The sequence below is a fragment of the Propithecus coquereli genome, unplaced genomic scaffold (genome assembly GCF_000956105.1).
Source record: "Propithecus coquereli isolate 6110/MARCELLA unplaced genomic scaffold, Pcoq_1.0 Scaffold440, whole genome shotgun sequence".
Classification (NCBI taxonomy): Eukaryota; Metazoa; Chordata; class Mammalia; order Primates; family Indriidae; genus Propithecus; species Propithecus coquereli.
The window spans coordinates 1,300,535-1,319,191 of record NW_012150175.1 but is presented as its reverse complement, the minus strand read 5'-3'; the positions used below and the strand labels follow the sequence as shown (position 1 = coordinate 1,319,191).

General features: G+C 45.0%; 1 protein-coding gene across 3 annotated transcripts in view; it reads right to left on the bottom strand.

Moving 5' to 3' along the window:
• PIK3AP1 (phosphoinositide-3-kinase adaptor protein 1) overlaps positions 1-18,657 on the bottom strand; it is a 108,240-nt gene that overhangs the window by 21,563 nt on the left and 68,020 nt on the right. For all 3 annotated transcript variants that reach the window (XM_012654515.1, XM_012654516.1, XM_012654517.1), the window contains 4 exons: positions 8,691-8,786; positions 7,075-7,272; positions 4,253-4,318; positions 2,278-2,483 (listed from right to left, as the gene is read on the bottom strand). In XM_012654515.1, the coding sequence (XP_012509969.1) occupies positions 2,278-2,483; positions 4,253-4,318; positions 7,075-7,272; positions 8,691-8,786 (566 nt within the window). The remainder of the gene's footprint in view (positions 1-2,277; positions 2,484-4,252; positions 4,319-7,074; positions 7,273-8,690; positions 8,787-18,657) is intronic.

The window sequence follows — 18,657 nt, the reverse complement described above, 5'->3', positions numbered from 1 at the left end:
CTGAGAGGTGCCAGGGTGATGAGCAGAGAGATGGAGCTGGGAAAGGGGAGCCACCTCCTCGAGGGTCGGTCTGTGTTGGACATGCAGCAGGTTCAGGACACCCCAGGAGGACACACCCAGCTGGCGGCTGGAAATGTGGAACAGGAGACAGACTGCACAGAGAAGGAGCTGAGGAGAAGCTGGGCAGTGCCCACTTGGTGAGAGGGGGACAGAGAGACAGAGGAAAAGGAAGATGCAGCTGCCCCAGGAATGGTCTCTACACCATCAGCCCTGGATGGGGAGCTCAGGAAGTAGCAGAGGGCTGCCGGGGCACAGGACAGCATGAGCCCTCATGGGCTGGGGTTCCCTGCCATGTTAAATAGGAACCCCGATTGTCTGCTGCACCCAAGAGTTCTGGGCAAGTTCGTGGGAAAGCAGGAAGCCTCTTGGATGTAAATGCAGAAAGACAACTAACATTTATTAGCTATTTACTAAGCACCAGGCACGCTAGGGGCTTTCCACGGCTTACATCGCCTAGTCCTCTCCCTTCACATTTCAGAGGTGGGAAAATGGAGGCACAGGTAGGTCAAGGTCGCCTAGTCACAAGTGGCAGAACGAGGATGTAAACTCAGGCTGCTGGCTCCAGCGCCTTGGCTGCTGTTAACTACCGTGCCACGTGGCTGCACAACTTGGCAAGGAGAAAAACATCCTTGTTTGGCTAAAGTCAGCCTTTTCTCAGCAGGACTGCAGCCTCCCTGGGACTCTTGTGGGGAAAAGGGCCCTGGCTTTCTGCATTCAGCACTGAAGGTGCCCTCCCACCTGTCAGGCCCCAGCGGGGAGGTCGGGGGAGGGGAGAGATGGCAGAGTGGGCGCCCCTCCTTTTAGGGAGCACTAAGAAAGTAGAAGGGAGCACAGGCTCCGGAGTGAGAAAGGACTGGTTTGAATCCTGACTGCCTCTGTGCCTCTCTGTCCTAATCTGCAAAATGGGAGTAATAGTACTTGCTGCACATGCATGCCCTGAGCAGTGAGACAGCCTAGGCCTATTCCGCGCTTAGCATGAGACCCAACATCGGGCTGTCAGAGCCCAAGAAACGCTGCTTTCCGACCACGTCCCCACTCCTGACCGCCCCACGTGCTCCCAGAAAGTGACACTCCCATCTCAGGCGGGGTGGGTGCTGCTTGCCCCCGTGCCCTGATAGCTGGCATGTCTGAGCCTATGAGAACAGAGGTTACAATACACACAAGCAGGGTCTACAGCTATACCACCCTGAACGTGCCCAATCTCGTCTGATCTCAGAAGCTAAGCAGGGTTGGGCCTGGCTAGTACTTGGAAGGGAGAATACACACCATCAGGGACATACTCTGGGGGTAGGGGGACAGAAAAAGCAATAGTTCCTATCCTGATTCGGTGGCCTTGTACATGTCCCTTAACCTCTTGGTTAATTTTCTCCTTTTTCAATATGAAGGCGTTGGACTAGGGACATGTTTCCAAAACTTGAGTTTGAGTTCTTTTGATTGTTTGTAAGTATACACGGAGTACATGTATGGAGTTATATAGTCTCATAAAAAGCTTCAAACCACACAGCAGGAGCCTCTTCTGGCACCCGTCCTCTGTCCTCTTTTCCCGAGAGGCAACCCCTGGCGAGGCCATGGGGTGGCCCTTTCCAGATCGTTGTCTTGTGTTTACATACATGCCTATGGAAACACCGTTTGTGTGTGTGTGTTTGTGTGTGTGTGTGTGACTTGTTTTAACTTGGGTTGTTTTGTATCTGCAACTTGTTTTGTTCATGTAATCATATTTCTTGGGAGCTTTCCAAGTTCTCCTTGAGCTCTAAAGTGTGATAGTTGTGTCAGGGACTTGGCACTAGGGGTAGAAAGAGGGATTTTTTTTTTTAAAGAAAAAAGCTGGAAAGCAAAAGTAGAGAGCCGGATGCAGACAGAAGCAGCAGCAGCAGAATTAGGGTTTTTGGTTGAGTCTTTGTTACTGATCACAAGTCTCCTGGCACCAGAAAAGCCACCCAGCTCTCAGCCAGGGAGGGTGCAGGGGGTGGGGAACCTGCGGCCCCAGATCCCCAGTTGTGGCCCCTTGCCCAAAGCCAAACTTCACGGTAAAATTTGGATTCAGTCAAAAGGCCGCATGTGGCCCCAAGGCTGTAGGTTCCCCACCCCTGGAAGAGGACACAGATGCACACTCACTGATATGCAATGACGCGCAAACGAATGCTCACACGGCCCAGCCCTCCTCCACTGTCTGGTGGAGAAACAGACATGAAACAAATTCCATGTGGAGCCAGTTACCTGCTGGAAGCGAAAGGACTCAGAGCGTTTCTTCTGGTTGAGCTGCCACTCTTTGAAGTGGAGCACGGCCTCGTCCACGTTCACGATGCCCAGCTTCACCTGCTCCTGGAGGGTAATGAGCTGCCGCTGGCCTGGTGTTTTCATCCCAGCAAAAGGGTCATAGATACTGGACTGGGGCCTGTCCCTCCATGGTCTGACAGGTGGCTCTGGAAAGGATGGCAAGACTCAGTTTGACAGCTCCCCTGCTGGGGACAGCTGACCAGGGAAGTGGGGTTAATGAGCTGCTCACAGGATCAAGAGGACACGTCTCAAAAGAACAATTACATGTAGAACCGAGAAGGGGTAAGTTTGACATGGAATCAGTGGAGAAGGAAGCAGCTAATAATTTCAAAGCCTGTCACACTTAAGTAGACAGAGCCACAGTATCTGAAACTTGCTGAATTCCCCAAGCCTTAATTATTGAGATGCCTTTAGACTAGCATTTCTCAGCCTTGGCACTATTGACATTTTGGGGCAGATAGTTCTTTGTTAGGGAAGTATGTCCTGTGCACTGAAGAATGTTCAGCTGCATCCTTGGCCTCTACCCATTAGATTCCAGTAGCACTCCCTTTCCCCAGTTATGGCAACCCAAAATGTCCCTAGAGATTGCCAAATGTCTCCTGGGAAAGGGGGGTGGGGGAAAAATCAATCCCAGTTGAAAAGCACTGCTTTAGATGTAAACCTACTCCCAGAAGAGTATATACAGGAACAGTTTAGCCCTACTCTCAGCCCTCACTGTGTTTGAGCAGCATGGGGTGCAATGGCTGAGGACCAATGTGCATGAAATGCCCCATGAGACTGGAACACCAATGGAATCATGACCTGGGTCCAACAGCATCAGATATAAATTAGGTGCTAGGTGCCAGCTGGCTATCCTTGGGTTGTCCCTGTGCCAACCTCTCTTCCACATGAATTCAATGAATTCACAGTTGTCTGCTTTGGAGATTCCAGGGAACTATAAAGACAACCCCCCTCTCTCTCTAGGCTGTGACTCGCAGAGATGATGGGGCCATTGAGGTATGTGAGGACAACTTGACATTTTCCTACTCAAGTCATGTAGGGCTAATTTGATTCTAAATTTCTCCAGGAGGACCCCATCTAGGCACTGTGATTCAGGGACATAACAAGAAGGAAAAGGAGAGATGGTTTCCCCAGTGGGTACTGAAAAAGCCTCAAAGAAGTGTGTCTGTCATTCTGCCCAACCATTCACTATCTGTCTACACACCCTCACACACCATTCTCCCAGGTTTGCTCTTTCCAAGGCTGTCTTTAACAATACTGGGAGATGGGGTAGCAGAAAAACCAAAATGCACAAGCCAACCAGTTCCAGGCTCCCACCACCAAGGTCCTTGGGGGATGTCTTCAAATGCTTAGATGGTGTCATGGCTACTGTTCAAAAGAATCCTCAATGGGAAAATACTGAATGTCTGTTTAGCACAAGGAAATTAATAAAGGAAAAAAGAGCACTCAGCTTCTCAGACTTCTTTAAAAACTTTTTAGGAAAATGAGACATCTAAGTTGTTGCCCAATGGCAAGCAAAATATCTTTTAAATAAAAGCTGAATCAAAGCATAGTCGAGCTAATATAGATAGGGTAAGTAAATAGCGTAGCAAGGCTGTATCATTAGATGAAGACTGGCTCCTAGGCCACCTACTTTGATCTTGTCGGTATCAACCTCAATGTTTAGATTGTACTTTTATGTGCTATATGGACACTTTCTACTATATTAATGTCCTTTGTATAATCAATGTGTACAATATTCTAGGGTACCCCAATCTCCTCCCCTCTCCCTTTCCCATCAATACAGGATTCTCCACCCCAAGGTATCTCCTCAATCTATTTTTCAATGCCAAGAAACTGTTGTTACACTTAGAAATCACTGAAATACAAACACTTCTACGACCCAGAAGTTCAGTTCATATAACATCTGGCTTACCTTTCCTGATGCTCTCGGAGGAAACATAGAAATTCCCAGGCCGCTCTTGACTCTTTTCTGCAAAAACTATGACATAAAGAATATTTCAAGTAAACACTAGGGAAGACATCTATCTAAAAGGCTTTATAATATTCTAATACATTTCCAAAAAAGTTATCAAAATCTAGTGCAAAAAAATAATAATAATGAGTCCACACCTAGGATCACTGTGTGCAGTTCTGTAAACCACAACTCTAGAAGGCAACTGAGAAGGAGTAGGAATTATCAAATAAAGACACACCAAACAGACAAGATCGCAAACCTAGAAGGACAAAGCCAGCCAAAGAATATGACCAGCATTTACAAGATCATTAAAGAAAAGGGTAATGGGAACAAGAACATGTGCCCAGATCCCTGAACACCTGAAGCCAGGCAAGGACGACCTTGAAGTTTGAGGATGAAAGGAAGTACCACTTAAAATGCCAGCTAGTGCCATAAGACAGAACTCTAAGAAATAGAACAGGTAAAAATGCGTGCACAGCTCCAAAGGGATTAAAACAAAGTCATTCACAAGGGACCGACTCACAAAAGCTAATGGAGAAAACTGAGACGTGACCAATAGTGACTTAGCGCTAAGACGGCATGTTGATTATGGCTGCCAGGGCTCTGAACGAGGCTCCCCGGATTCAAATCCTGGCTCTGCCACTTAACAAGCCATATGATCTTGTCCAAAAGGCTTGACTTCTCCCTTCCTCCGTTCCTTATCTATAGAATGAGGATGATAATAGCACCTTCATTGATTTATTGAGTTAATACATGGAAGTGCTTAGAGCAGTGCCTGGCAATGTGAGCACTCACTGTTAGCTTCCGGTAGCATTATTCACACCTAAACTTTGAGACTGATGCCAATTGTCAGCAATACCTTGGCACGCTAGCTAGCCTAAGTGATGTCTGTACAGTGCCTTACAGTTTGTAAAGTATAATACTTCCTCGTGTATTATTTCATCTGAGCCTCACAATGAGGCTGTGGCAGAGTATTATTGGGTATTATTATGACATGCATATTAATGCATACATGTGTTCTTATGATACCCATTTTATAGATGAGGAAAACTAAGCTAAAGCTAAAAAGGGTGAAGTGACTTACTCAATGTCCTATGCTATATAGCTAGAAAATGCAAGAGCTGAGAGATGAATACAGGTGTTCCAGCCTCCAAGATACTGCCCCTTTTATATGTCCTCTCCTTTCTCCACAGTGTTCCAGCAAGTCCATCTGGGCTCTTTAGGAATCACCCATGTGCTCCTGTCCAACTGCCTCCCTACATGTCATCAATACTGTCCCCTACTTCCTCTGCCATTGAGGAATTACCGGTATATACGTGCATGCTTCTTAGTCTGGGTTTCCTCAGGAGCAGACCCTGGGACAAGGACTCGAGTCCGAGTAGTCTCTTTGGGAGGTGAGACAGGGAAGTGAAGCAATAAATGGTGGGTTATCAAGCAAGTTATCGCTGTGGGCAAGCTAGAGACCTCTGCGCAGCAACAGAGAATGTGCAACTCAGCGTCCTCCCACCAGTGGCGCAAGTAAGCTGGGGTGGTCATCTGCCACCTCCTGTCAGTCACTGGTTGAGGGCCACGGCCATTGTGTGTTAACTCCCCAACACTCCCAGCCTGTCCTGCCAGACAGCAGAGGGAGCTCCCTATGCCAGAGGAAGCCCTCAGGCTAGAAGACACAGGGTGCTGACAGGTGGGACCCAGCCAGTGAGCCAGAAATGTAAAGAGCTGGGGGACCTGGGAAGGACACCAAGAGTGTCTGCTGCATGTGTCAAGGAGATGCTACCCAAGGAGATGGCCAGCCGTGAGCACGGACAGCACGTGGCAGGACATAATATCCCACAGCTGTATGTCTACCCAATTGAGTGTTGCCAGATTTAGCAGAACAAAAGCAAAAACAAAAATTTCTGATATGTGGAGCACACTTACACTAAAAAACTTACTTGCTGTTTATCGGAAATGCACAGTTAGCCTGGCATCCTGCATTAATCTGGCGACCCCATCCCAATTACCTGGGGCTCTGGCCGAGCACCACCTTCCCCCAATTATGGTCTCGTTCTGCCACAGTTTTCACAACACACTTACACTATTACAAACGGAATACAGTTCAGGAGCACAGATCTGGCAAGCTTTGCATTCTTACAGTTCTTGTAACCCTACTAATACAATCAAGTCCTGAAAGAGAGTGAAACTGACAACGCCATCAGGATTTAACTGATATTCCAGGGACAATTATGAAGAAGTCAAAACCTAGTTTTTATTAATGTAGGTAGGTAGTCAGCCTAGCATAGTGGCTAAAAGCCAGGACTGTAGAGTCGGACTCTCTGAGTTCAAATCCTGGCTCTGCCATGTGGTGGTCAAGTGACCTCTGTAAGCCTCTATGTCCTCATTTGTAATGGTCCTTACCTAATAGGTTACTGTAAAGGTTAAATGGCATGTTCCTGACAGAGCACTCTTGGTAGAGTTCAATACATGTTAGCTATTAAGAATTAATAATTATAATAAAAACGAGAAGGGTTTCAGGAGATAAAAATCTAGCAGGGTTCTTGTTTACCTCAGTCTTTGAGACTATGCATGAATGCCTCCAAGAAGGCCAGCAATGACTCTAATCAGTGCTGCTAGTCTAGCTCCAGCAGCTGCCCCAAGCTATGACCCTGTCTCCTGGGGCTGGCTGGAGACCACTCAGGAGGGGACAGTCTCTGAGCAGACTGGTCCAGAAAGCCAGGGATCCAAGAAATTCCTGCTGAGAGGCTGCACAAACCCCACTGGACATCATTCCCTGCCACACTTGCCTTTAGAAATGTATGGTTCATTGTCGGGGAGCTGGTGAGCCCCAGAAGCACCAGCCTCTGGCCTGGGCACTGGGACAGGGGGCCTGCTGGCCAGGTCCATGGAAAAGGCCTCATCGTCATCCACCGTGTGATAAACATCTTCTTCCTGCGCAGGATGGTGCAGCTCTCTCTCCAAATTGGCCATTCCCATACTGTTGCCTAGAAACGCAGAGAAAGGGGACTGAAAACAGTGGCCAATCCAAGTGGGTGGCTGCCAGTCACAGAGCAGAGCAAGTGACCATAGTTCATCTGTTCAGTACTGCTCTCTGGGAAACATCATCTCCTGCATCATCTGCCCAGAACGCCATGCAAAGCAACTGAGAAAACAGACATCACCTTCATTTGCCACCAATCCATGCAGCAGAAGGATGGGCACACCAGGCTCTATCACCTCAGTTTTACTGCTGGGATTCAGTTCCTCCTCCTATTAAGAACTAGGGGAAGCCCTAGGTAAGACTGGCTGTCAAAGTCTTCCTGAGGTCCGACTGTCCAATAAAAGTGGTACTTCTTACCTTGGGCTGAAAACAGGTTGCCCAGGACTCCCCTCCCAGGGAAACAGTTTTAAAGCAGGAGATCAACAAACATTAATTTGTAAAGGTCCAGATAGTAGATGTCTCAACTGTGCCCTTGTAGCATGAAAGCAGCCATAAACAATACTGACTGGATAGGCATGTTGTGTTCCAACAAAACTTTATTTACAAACAGGCAGCTGGCCAGGTTGTGGTTTGTCTACCACTGCCTTAGGTCTTTTCCTTCCTCTTTACTGTCAGAAATACTTGTCCCTTCCTGAGTCCCATCCTCTTAGAACTGTACTTTAAAAATCTATAGACCCCACCACAAACTGCAAACAATTGCACAGGGTTAAGGAATTACCCATACAACCACCTTTGAAACCTTCAATACTAATAACAAAAATAATAATAAATCTTTATTAACTGTTTGTTATGTTCCTGGCCCTGCTCTGAGACCTAAAGTATAACAACTCCATTTAATTCTCACAACATTCATCTCATTTTACAACCGAGGAAACCGAGGCCCAGAGGAGTTGAATAACTTGCCTGAAGTTTTCCAGCTAACCGAAGGGGGAAACGGGGAATAGATCAGAGTCTGTGTTCTTAACCACTATACAACACAGCCTCGACTTTGTACTACTTGTTTATATTACCCTCCACTGGACAGTAAAGTCTCCTGAAGGCACTGATCATATCTTATTTTTCTTTGTGTCCCCAGCCCTGACATCCAGTACAGTGCACATGGCAGGTACTCTACACATTTTGGCCAAATGAAAAGAGACATATGTATTTTAAAAGAGGCCTTGCTGCAGGCAACTCATTTACCCAAATGAGTGGTCCAATGGCAGGAACTTCTTGCCTACGTATAATGGACTGATGGTGGGGGCGGGGGGGAGTGGGCCTCCAGGTAGGTGGGAGGGAGGCAGAGTGTCTTCAATGTCATCAAACGCCGTGTATGTGGCAGCCCATCCCTGGAGTAGAGCAACCCTCACATGGAACCAGGCAATGTCTTGCATTTGTTTCTCTTTCCCTCTTTTTGTTTTCTTGCTCACAGCTACAACTTACCTTCTAAAAATTTGCGGATCATAGAGTCCTTAGTGGTCCGAGAGAAAGCATCTCCAGGGATTGGTTTAGATGTACTGGCCTGAAGCATTTCGACATCTACAAGGAGAGGAAGGCTAAGAGTCGATATGTTGTTCTATCACACAGGCAAGGAGATTTTACAGATGGAGTTACAAGATTTGGCAACTTACTTTACCAGCTTCAAGCATTCGTCAATCTATCTATCCCTGCAACCATCCATCCACTCAGTGAAGACACTCAGTAAGTATGGGGCATAACGGAGACCAACAGTCACAATCCTCAGGCCCTTTCTTGGATCACCGGCCTCAAAAGGTATATATACGCTCATTTGCATCGGAAGGAATAGGCTCAATTTTGAAATATGTACACCATAGCATTGTTCATTACAGGAAAAAAAGGAAGCAGGAACAACAGAGAATAATCGTGGTTTATTCAAACAATGGAACATTATGCAACAGTTTAAAAGGATGCCTTAGAGGCACTTCTATCAACATAGTTACATCTCAAAAACATGCTGAGTGAAAAAGTTAGATGTTTACAGCACGATATTGTTTATGTAAAGTTTTAAGCCCTATAAAACAATATTACAAATTTTTTATGAATCCATAAATATGTAGTAAGCATATATCCATGCTTGGAAAGATAAATGTTGAATTCCTGGTAGTAGTTACCTCTGGAAAGGGAGGGAGAACAACTCGATTCCGGAAAGGGTTAATAGGGGACTACAACTGGGACCGTAATATTTAATTTTAAAAAAATCTGAGACAAAAAAGAAAGAAAACGAAATAAATTATTCTCAAAGAATCTGATAAATCCTAAGACTCAAAGTCTTCAAAAAATCCAACATTTTAGATAATTAATATGCTACTTAAAGGGGGCAAAATATGGTTCTATTTTTGTTATTTGCTTGCATATGTAAAAAGAAACTCTGGAAGGAGATATAAAAAACTAAGATCGGTGGTTTCCTGGGAACTGAGAGATGTGGACAAAAAATAGATAAAGATATTCCACTGTCCACCTTCTTATATTTTAGTTTTTCAGCCTATTCAAAAGATAAAGAAATGCAGTGTCCTGGCCACATTTGTATTATCTTATTACCAAAAAATCACACACAAAAAAACCTTTTTACTTCTACCTTTTCAGTTTCTGTTTCCTAACGTAGTGGACACATCCATTGAATATGCTGTGCCTTGATTCTCTCTGGTTCGAACCTCTGTGATTCCAGCGAGGAACCAGTTAAGTGAATCCCCCCTGCTCTTGTCACCACTGAATTCTATAAGGTAGACTATAGAGAGATTTTCTAATACGAACTCACACTTAATTCATTCTTTAACAATTTAAGACCAGAAAAATTCTACTTCTTTGAGATTTTCAGTTTAAATTCACTTGTCTTTTATAGAACATTTTCCCCATGGGGTTAGAAAATTGGGAAGGAAGATATTTCTACAGGTGTGAGCTCTGCTGAGAGCAGGACCCTCCTCTACCTGACCAAGACCCTGTATTTATAACCTCCCCCCTCTCCCAACCTCATCCCAACCTTCATTCCCAGCCATCTGACCCCCAATCCAGCCAACTTTTGAAACTATTCACTTTGAAACTCTTCATTTACCCAACAATGAAGCACAGAGGAATATACCCCCAAGGAAAGACTTGCTTGGGTCAGATACCCTTAGAGATGAGGGGAAAAAGAAATTCTGCAGGCCTGTTGTCATGCGTCATACTGCCTGGTGCTGAATCCTCTAGAAAACCACACCTGCTTCAGATCCCAGCATCTCTAAGAACCTGCTCCAGGGTATAGCAGCCTCAGGACGGTTTTAATCACCAATCACCAAATCTTCTAGCTGGTAACATCAGAGTGCAAACCTCACACACAAAATTTGTCACTCCCGTTGACATGCAGTGGCCCAGCTATTTTCACTAACAAAGTTCAATTTGAGAGAACTATTTGCATCTCTGAGCAGGAGATACAAATTGAAGGGGCTACAAAGAGAATTAAGAAAATAAAATGTGGAAGAAGATAGTAGCAGCAAGAGCAGCCCCTCTGGACATGACATGCTAATGTAATAAAAATGCAGACTGCCACCCCTGGTGCTATAACCCCCTTCTTAATGTGCTGATTTCTTTGTGGGTTAAAGAAAGAATTTACAAAAAGAAAAGAAAAGAAAAAGAACGAGTTCCAGTAATAAGACATATCAACATCATGACCCCTTGACATGATGCAGAGAAGGACGAAATGTCATCTCTATGGCATTCTTGCCAAAAATTCATAACCTCAGTCCAATAATAGAAAACACCAGGCAAACCCAAACTGAGGAGCATTCTACAAATAACTGCTCAGTGCTCTTCCCAAGTGCCAAGACAAGGAAAGACTGAGGAACTGTTACAAATTGGAGGAGATTAAGAGGAAATAACTAAATGCATTATTAGATCCTAAAAAGGATCCCAGAACAAAAAAAAGAACACTACTGGGGAAATTAGTGAAATTTCAACAAGGTCTGTATTAAGTTAGAAGTATTGTGCCAATGTAATTTCCTGACTTTGATAATTGTGCTATGGTTATGTACGATGCTAATATTAGGGAAACCTGGGTAAAAGGTATGCAGGAACTCTAGAGTTTTTGCAACTTTTCCCTAAGACTAAAAGTAGTTCAAAATAAAACTTTAAAAAAAAAAAAAGAAGAGAAGGATAAATAAGAAAAGGAGAGGAGGAACCACAACAGCAAGAGTAAATAAGCATAGCTCCTGGGGACGCTCCCATTCCTCCTCCCGTCTGTCCACACTATCAGGACAAGCACCTTACAATGACGCTGTGGAACAGGTGTATGTGGGTACAGTGATCGAGGTGGCGCTAAACAAACCACCTGTGAAAAATAGTGACACTGGAACTGGTAGTTAAGCGCATTATTTTGAAAGCAACAATCTAGGCTCCGCTAAATATCAGCTCTGCAACTTAGTAGAGTTATTCAGCCTCCTTGAGCGTGTCTAGCAGGGGGATTCGAAGCTTGGGCATTAGGATCAAAATATATAGGTTCCAATTTGATTGTTTCCACTTCTGGCTGTATGACTACACGCCCACTGATCCAACACCAATCAGTCGTTTTAGGTCCAACTGAACATCCAGACTTACACAACGACCATAGGCCATGCTTGCCACCAGTCTACTTAGAAAGATGTAGGATTCAGGCTGGCAGGGCAGTGCCCGGTGGCATTCTTCATTTGGGTAGGTCCTTGCACAAGTCCAGCAGCTCAGGCCCAAAGAGACGACATCCATAGCAGGTAGGTGCGGGGGCCACTCTGGTGGGAAACCTCATGTCCCACAGGAGCAATATTTCTCACAGCACGTCCAGAGGCATAGCTTCCGGGGTCCCCACAGAGTCATTACCCACAGGAAAGCTCAAAGAATGGTGTCTCTTTCAGGTATTTATAAAGTTCCTGTATAGCTCCTCCCAGTTCCGGATGCAATTTACCAATCAGATGTCATTTTTATCATAGGCAATGTTGCCTAGAGACATAGTTGACATTTGGCTCTTATCAGGTTACCAGGGTAACAGAGCTAGGAAGTCAACCAAAGGTCAAAATCTTATGCAGAAAGGGAAATGATAACTGTTATATTATCTCTTTGCCCATAATTATCTTGGGCCAAGTTGCTTAAATCCTCTCAGCTTCTCTTTTCTTGTCTGTAAAATGGTGATAACGACAGTATATATCTCATAGGTTTGTCATGAGTATTAAAAGAGAAGCTTGTCAAATGCTTAGCACAGCACCTAGCACATGGGAAGTGTTAAATGAATGCTAGCTGCTGTTATTGTTATTATTACCATTACTTTTGTTATTAAATTCTGTACCCAGGCTGATGTCCTACACAGAGAACAATTGAAAAAAGAGGTTTCGATTTACGCTTTATTTAACAGTAACTTTGTTTGAACTCAAATCTTCTGCCTTCAGAGTAATGAATGCTTATGAGTTAATTGTAATATCTGAATTTCCACACATATTCTCAAATATCTCATGTACTTATTTAGCCTAGTAAAAACTATGCCCAATCAATATTTTTATATTTGAATATACTTAAAGCAAGGGGGGTGGATATTCAGACAACAAATGCCAATTCTTTACAATAGAATTACTTATGGAAATAGTAAAGGTAGTAAGGTGCATCTTCTTTATCATGGCTCCTGAACACCAAGTGTTGGCTGGACGGAGCCAAGGCTCCTTCCCTGTGCCAAGGCGCTGCCACTGCAGTCCAGACCAGACTAGGAGGCTCCATGCCCACGTGTCCTGCACTCTCCTGAGGCCCATCACACTCTCTTAGTAGCTCAGCAGTGAACACCAAGGGGCAATTCTAGCAGCTCTTTAGTCCCTGCTGGCCCTACTCCATGCAACGAGGATCATAGGTAGAGGTGACCTGCAGGACAGAGCCTAGAGTCGGAGGATCTGAGGAGTGGCTGGAAGAGCATGATGGGGACAAGGGTGCAGGCAGGAGAGGAAGGGTAGTCTACAGACACAGGAGAAGGCCTGGAAATTGGCAATAATGGCACTGACAAGGGCTGATGCCAACTGCACAGGCTGCATTCAGGGAACACGTAAAAGTCAGAGAAAGGCAGCCGCGGAAACCAGGCAAGCAATCGAGGCCCAGAACACTGTCAGCATCATGGTCAGAGGCATGGACTTAAGTATCCTGGAGACGTGGGTTCAAGCCCTGGCTCTGACTCTTATGAGCTCTGTGTCCTTCAGCAAGTCACTTGACATCACTAAGCTTCTACATCTTCATTTATAAAGTAGGGGTGACTAATTGTCCCTATCTCATAGGATGACTGTCCGGGCCAATTGAGACAATGCTTATAAAATGCATACGAACAGCGCCAGGCACTGAATATTCATGATTATCATTATTATTATATTGAGGCCACTTAATTGGTATATTAGTTTTCTATGGCTGCTGTTACAAATTACCACTTAACATAAATTTATTATCTTACAGTTCTATAGTTCAGAAGTCTAAAATGGGTCTCACTGGGCCCAAACCAAGGATTCATCAGGGCTGCATTCCTTTCTGGAAGTTCCAGTGGAGGTTTTGTCTCTTGCCCTTTCCAGCTTCTAGAGGCCCCCAGGATCCCTTATACTAGGCTCTCTTCCTCCATCTTCGAAGCCAGCAATGTCAGGTAGAACCGAGTCCTTCTCAAGGTGCCACCCCTCTGGTCTGCTTTCTGATGCCCTCTTCCATTTTTAAGGACCTTTGTGATTACACTGGGCCCACCCAGATAGTCCAGGATATTCTCTGTATCTTGAGGTCAGCTGATTAGCAACTCTAATTTCATCTGCAATCTTGATTCCCTTTTGCTGTGTAACCAAGCATATTCACAGATCCGGAGGTTTTATTCTGCCTGCCACAGATGGAAGCAAATACTAGGCACAGTCAGCCTGCCATGGCTTCCCTTCCCACACTGGGCCAGTGCGCGGAGCAGAGGACAGGGATTAGGACATCCTGTTTGCACACGCACTGGCCAGCCCCGTGCTGACGAAGGCACTGGTCTCTATTGAGTCTCTGGATAGGAGCTGTCTTAAATGAAGTTACCTAAAAATGATTTTCTTTCCATTTACATTATAAATAAAATGCTTCCTTTTATATTTAACTGAACATAAATATCTTTGAATTAGACCACGAACAGCAGATACACACACGGGCCCCCCTTCCCCTATTCCGGACTCACCACAGACACCACTTATCAATCATGACATTCTTTCTGGCCTCAGAATCCTTTCCAACACAGCACCAGGCACTCAGTACTGGCCAACTGGCATTGGCACATGAAATTATTTTAAAAACATTATTTGCCATACCCATATTAAGCACTAAGTCCCTGGTAGTAGCAGATACTACTTTTGTTAAAAATAGATTTTTAAAAATTTGAAGTTAATGAGTGATAAGACCCTCCAATCTGTAAATCTGACAACCTTATGTGTACACACAACCCGGACACACAGTGAGTAGCACGAGTAATGGAAATACACAGAAGGTGGATCAAGGGAGTCTGTTTCTAGACAAAGGGCATTTTGTAAACAACAAATCCTTGCATTCCTGGATGCTCAGGGTTCATACTTCAGATTCCAAGCACTTAACCTTCACCACTTGCTAGTTAAAAATAAACTGAGATGCTCGGAAACCTGCTGGCCCAAAGAGAAAGTGCAAAGTTCTTTCATTTCGGCAGAGAAAAACAGCAATGACAACAACGACAAAGAGACTCTGGGGCCACAGTCTCCTTCTGGAAGCACCCGCTTCTGAGTAACGCTGTACCTCATTTAAGGAGTCAATCAGAAAGAACCCATTTCTGGAATGCAAGATGCTTGAACAGATGCAACAACACCCAGGCAGGCACTTAATTAAGGGATGAATTGAGAGCAACAGCAAATTCTCAAAGACACTCATGTAATACTCCTCATGGGACATGAGTCTAGACCGCTTAGCTGCAGTGGAAATTCCATCTAGATCATATGGTGTTAATTTAATATAAAACCAAGTCTGAGTATATAATACAGTAAAATGTCAGCTATTGAAAGACTATTCATCTAGAGAGGTTTTCAAACCCTGAAAGTAGGCCAAAAGAATTTTTTTTCCCAGCAAGAATCTTTTGTGGCCCCTAAAAAAGAGCCTTAAAGCTAGGAGCAATATAGTAAAACATTTGAAGATAACCTGAAACCTGTTTGATTCAGTTTGCACCTAGGTAGAATGGAGTGGTTTAACTGACCATGTCAATAAAAAAGTCCAACTTTTCCATCCCTGATGGAGAAGTGATGGGAAGGAGAGAGAGGGCCAGGGAGAGACAGACAGACACACACACACACACAACACACACACACACACATAGTGCTGATTAATTTTATGTACCAGCGTGATTGGAGTAAGGAAGACCTAGAGTGGGTGCTTCCAGGAGAGATTAGCATGTGAGTCTGAGTGGACTAAGTGGGAATGATCCACCCTCAGTGTGGGCAGGCACCATCCAATCAACTGAGGGCCCCAACAGAACAAAAACAGAGAAAAGGTGACTTGGTCTCTGCTTCCAGGAGACAGAGGGGATGCACTCTTCTTTTCTAGCCTTGGACATCAGAACTCCAGGCTTTCTACCTGTTGGACTGCAGGACCTACACCAGCTGCCCCCTGGGTCCTCAGGCTTTCAGCCTCAGCCTGAGAGTTCCTCCAGCAGCTTCCCTGGCTCTGAGGCCTTTGGACTATGGACTTTGGACTTTTGACTTGATGCTGGAACAAGTTAAGACCTTGGGGGCTAATGGGATGGAAAGAATGTATTTTGCATGTGAGAAGGACACAAATTTTGGAGGCCAGGAGTGGAATGCTATGATTTGAGTGTGTCCCCTAAAAGTTCATGTGTTGGAAACTTAATCCCTCTGCCCTCATGAATGGATTAACATTGCTGTCAGGAGAGTGGCTTTGTTACTGCAGGAGTAGATTTGTTGTAAAAGTGAGTTCTCTCTGGATCTCTTGCTCTTGCCCTCTCCCCACATGAATGCTTTCTGCCATGTTGGGTGTGACACAGTCAGAAGGCACGCACCAGATGCTGGCGCCATGCTCTTAGACTTCCCAGCCTCCAGAAATGTGAGCTAAATAACTCTCTTTTGTTTATAAATTATCCAATCTACAGTATTCTCTTAGAGAGCAACAGAAAATGGACTAGGACACACACAGACAGAGGAGAATAGCAGTCGGAAATTAGAGGGGCTCACGAGTGACAACTGGCATTGGCAATGAAAATGGGCTGAGAATAAAAAGGTCAGGAGGAGCTCCAAGTAAATTTTGTGATTTTCTTATGCAGACAAGTGCCTCAATTACAGTACCCCTTGCAAACACAAAGATCCTCTGCCACGCAGGAATTAGCTACGGGATGCGTTTATGGTGGCAGACAGAGAGTCACATGTAGTGATCCACCTGCATTCTCAAAGCGCAGCGTCCTTTTCCTCCATGGCACTGTCAGTTTGTGATTATATATTTAGTTACGTGATGTTTTTGTTTAATATCCAGCATTCTCATTAGAATGCAAGCTCTAGAAGGCAGGGATCATTCCACCTTCTTCACTGATTCCTCGTCACCTGGTACAGTGTGACTTAGACACATGAGGGGTTCAATAAATATTTGTTGAATGAATGACTGAATGAACAAACTAATGAAGGAACAAATGAATACATGAATTTAAAGGCATTTGGGCTTTGTGAAGGAATCTGGGTATTTCCCAAGCTGAGAAAAGAGAGGGGCAATTTGTGCAGAAGGAATAGCACACACAAAGGTACAAGACATGAAACAAAAGGCAGCTTGTAGTGATCGAAGGAGCTACTGTCACCCTGAGGTGTCCCACACTTGGGGACACCTAACAGATGTCTCACTACCACCTATGAGGAAAGTGAGGTCTTTGCGTCAGAATGTTGACGAATTATCCACACCACAAAGTCTAGGATTATGTCTTATTCCTTGGTAGCTTACATTCAAGAAATAGTTGGCACCTATTGTGCACAGCACTGTGTTGGATAACGTGCATGATAAAAAGCTATAAGATACGCTTCCTATAGTGGCCAGAAGTAGGTAACCAGAGAAACATGTAAATAACTAGAGTCTAAGGTGATGTGTGTGCAGTGCCCCGAGGAAAGCATGATCTGCAATCTATGTAGGTCCAGAGGAGAACAAGGTGGCTGCTGGTGGTGGCGACTTTATCTTATTAACTTTAAAACATTCAATTCAGCATGCTTTCACTAAGTGTCTATGTCCCCAACACCGCTCTTGCATTTCTAGAGAAGCAAAAAGCAATATGAAGTCAAGAAGTGCATTGAGCTCACCTCCCTGCCTCCCAGGGACTGCTGTCCTTGCTGGTAATACTTCATGCCTTGCACCCAGGCCCACTGCCCCTGAAGCATCTACTAGCCAGAATCGTCCCTAGAGGGACAACAGGAGGATGACAGAGCCTCAGCAGCTGCAGGAAGAGAGGGTCCTGAGAGAACAGGGTGCAGACACAGGAGGCAGCATGTTCCTTCCAGAAGCAAACAAGTAATTCAGATGTTTTGCTTACAGATTGTCCTTGGGCTGGTCTCAGATGCACAGGGCAGGGCTATGAGGTCCTTCACCCAGGTCCTGTGCCCACCATGCCCCAGTTCAGAGTATGGCTGTAATCAGACAGCTCAGGTAAAGAAAACACTCATTGCTGGACATGGTCTGCTACAAACACGCCAGTTACCAGGGAGGTTGCCAAGGAAAGCCAGCAACTTAGCATGTAAAACTCAGCCACAGAACCACGAGCGAGGGATGGGGATCAAAAGAAAAGTTCAACGCAGAGGTAACATGAAGCAGGACAGCCCTCTGGGATTGATTAGAGAGGCTTGAGTGAGTTTGCAGCTTCTCGTAGCACGCCTTTCCCCTTTTGCTCCTTTCTTCTTATGGAAGAAAAATGAGCCTCTGAGAGATTGAAGCCAAGTTACAATCCACCAAGCAGATTACCTTGGAAACAGAGCGGACAAGGGCCTCCCTGAACTGGCTCCCGGGGCCTTCATACCCAGAGCCTCAGGCAAGTGACCAGTCACTGGGTGAAACTTTCAACATGAAATTAATTACCTAGGTCAAAGGACGACTGGATCGTTCTCTGAGTGCAAGGACAGTGGCCAACGAACCAAGTAAGAAAAAGATGAAGAGATCATGAACACAGCCAGGAGAAGTTTGCCTTGAGTTTTATTTTATGTTTGCATAAGCTTGCCCTTATTAAAGTCATTTATCTCTTATATAATAAAGTGTGGAAGTTGATGGTTTAAATCTGTGGGGCATTGATCAAAAAATCCTCAAGAGAGTTGGGAGCAAAGTTGAAGGTCTGACAACAAAGACGCATAGCTACCACCTGGTGGCAGCATATCTAAACTAAAGACCAGTGTGTATGTGTGTGCACGCACGCGCGCCTGTGTGT